Raw genomic sequence first — 1892 nt, forward strand, 5'->3', positions numbered from 1 at the left:
CATTATTCATCCACTAGAGGGCAGAATGCAGGTCTCACATGATGTACAACAGGTTTTTGAGGAAAATATTGACCACATTGATAAAATATAGGTCACAGAATCCTGCGTAGCAAATATGATACAGATGGCGATAAGAAGCTGCTCAGAAGCGCTGAGGTTTGGTGACGTCTCTGTTGTTTCTTCCAGGTTCACATCAGAACGTGAAGAGAAGAAGGAAACCTGAAACTAAGAACTGAAAGGAACCAGGAGTTCCTCATGGACAAAAAGATCCTGCAGCCGGACCAAGGCTGTCCTCCTCCATCAAACACGGGGATGTTCAGTGTGGCTGGTCTGAGGAGGAGGAGGAGGAGGAGGAGGCCTGTTTCTTCAGCCACCAGTGGAACCAGTGGAACTGGTTCTGAGGAACCATGAACTGATAGAACTCTGCTCATGTTTGGAGAGGAGACAAGTTTTTTCTACCAAATAAAGAAATGTACTCAGTGTTGTTGATTTATATTGATTTAATAATTATTTCCAGCAGGGACTTGTCTCAGTGGCCTGAGGAGCTGTTCTTATTTGTAAAGTAACTAAGTACAAATACTTTGTTACTGTACTTAAGTAGAAATTTTGGGTATCTGTACTTTACTTGAGTAATTATTTTTCAGCGTACTTTTTACTTCTACTTATTACATTTTTACACAATTATCTGTACTTTCTACTCACTACATTTTTTTTAAAATGTAAGAAGTAGAAAGTCGTTACTCCTATTATTATTACTTAAAAAATCCTCTCCTGATAAACTGTGTCTCCTATAGAGTGAATTTAATTGTGTTTGGATGAGAAGTATAAATATATACAATTCTGACACACTATTAGCTTGTACACAACCCATCACAGCTGCACACTGTTAGAATATATATTTTTTGGAGAAGTCACCTCCCAATAAATGTCATTTTGTAAAATCTAACTGCTCACTTTTTACTCAGTACTTTTAATACTTAAGTAGATTTTGTGTCAGAAATTTACTTTTGATACTTAAAAAATTCTGATACTTTAAAACTTTTACTCAAGTAATATTTTTAGAGAAGACTTTAACTTTTACCAAAGTATTTTTATGATAAGATACTTGTACTTTTACTCAAGTAATATTTTTAGAGAAGACTTTAACTTTTACCAAAGTATTTTTATTATAAGATACTTGTAGTTTTACTCAAGTATCACTTTGAAGTACTTTATACAACACTGGTTATTACAATGTAAACAACTTATATTTACAGCTGTCCGTCTGTTAAATTAATCTGTTAATATTCCTCTGAAGTTTTATTGTAACGGTATCAGGTTAAAAATAAGAGCTGTTTGAACTGTTAGGGATTATAATCTGTGTTGTGAAAGTGACAGTTTGGTTTCATCAGTTTAATTCAGCATTAATCACATTTATCAGCAGAAACTGGAACCAGCCCAACAGATCCACAGATTCCAGTGACGTCAACCAGAAAACTTCAGGCTGTAAATTTGACCCGATCTGGACTTCAGAGCCTGAAACCTGTCAGGATCCAGTGTTGACAGAAAACTGGGTTAGAACAGAACCTCAGGTGTTCAGAGCTGTTTCAGTTTTTGTTTCTGCTTCAGGATGTTTTAGTTCCAGTTACAGATCCTGCATCTAGAAACTTTTATTTTAATTCAAAAGTCATTCATCCAGCAGCTCAAACTATTCTGACAATAAACAAGCTTTGACTCTTTCTAACAGAAACGTCTAAACTAAACCTGACACTTCACTTCCACACACTGAATAAAAACAATATTTTCTGTTCTGTTGCTGTTTGTCTTTACTCATTTATCTGCTTTATTTCTACACCCTTTAACCCAAAATGTATATATGGGGTACCTACATACGTGTGTGTGTGTGTGTGTAT

At 35.3% G+C, this 1892-nt stretch overlaps 1 protein-coding gene across 2 annotated transcripts in view; it reads left to right on the plus strand.

Annotated features, from left to right (window-relative positions):
* Window positions 1-493, plus strand: part of zgc:154054 (Alpha-1,3-mannosyl-glycoprotein 4-beta-N-acetylglucosaminyltransferase B-like) — a 45424-nt gene extending 44931 nt beyond the window's left edge. For both annotated transcript variants that reach the window (XM_014029975.1, XM_014029976.1), the window contains exon 15: window positions 187-493. In XM_014029975.1, the coding sequence (XP_013885429.1) occupies window positions 187-204 (18 nt within the window). In that variant the 3' untranslated portion in view covers window positions 205-493. The remainder of the gene's footprint in view (window positions 1-186) is intronic.
* The last annotated feature ends 1399 nt before the right edge of the window (window positions 494-1892 follow it).

This window comes from Austrofundulus limnaeus, unplaced genomic scaffold, assembly GCF_001266775.1.
Source record: "Austrofundulus limnaeus strain Quisiro unplaced genomic scaffold, Austrofundulus_limnaeus-1.0 Scaffold981, whole genome shotgun sequence".
NCBI classification, from domain to species: Eukaryota; Metazoa; Chordata; class Actinopteri; order Cyprinodontiformes; family Rivulidae; genus Austrofundulus; species Austrofundulus limnaeus.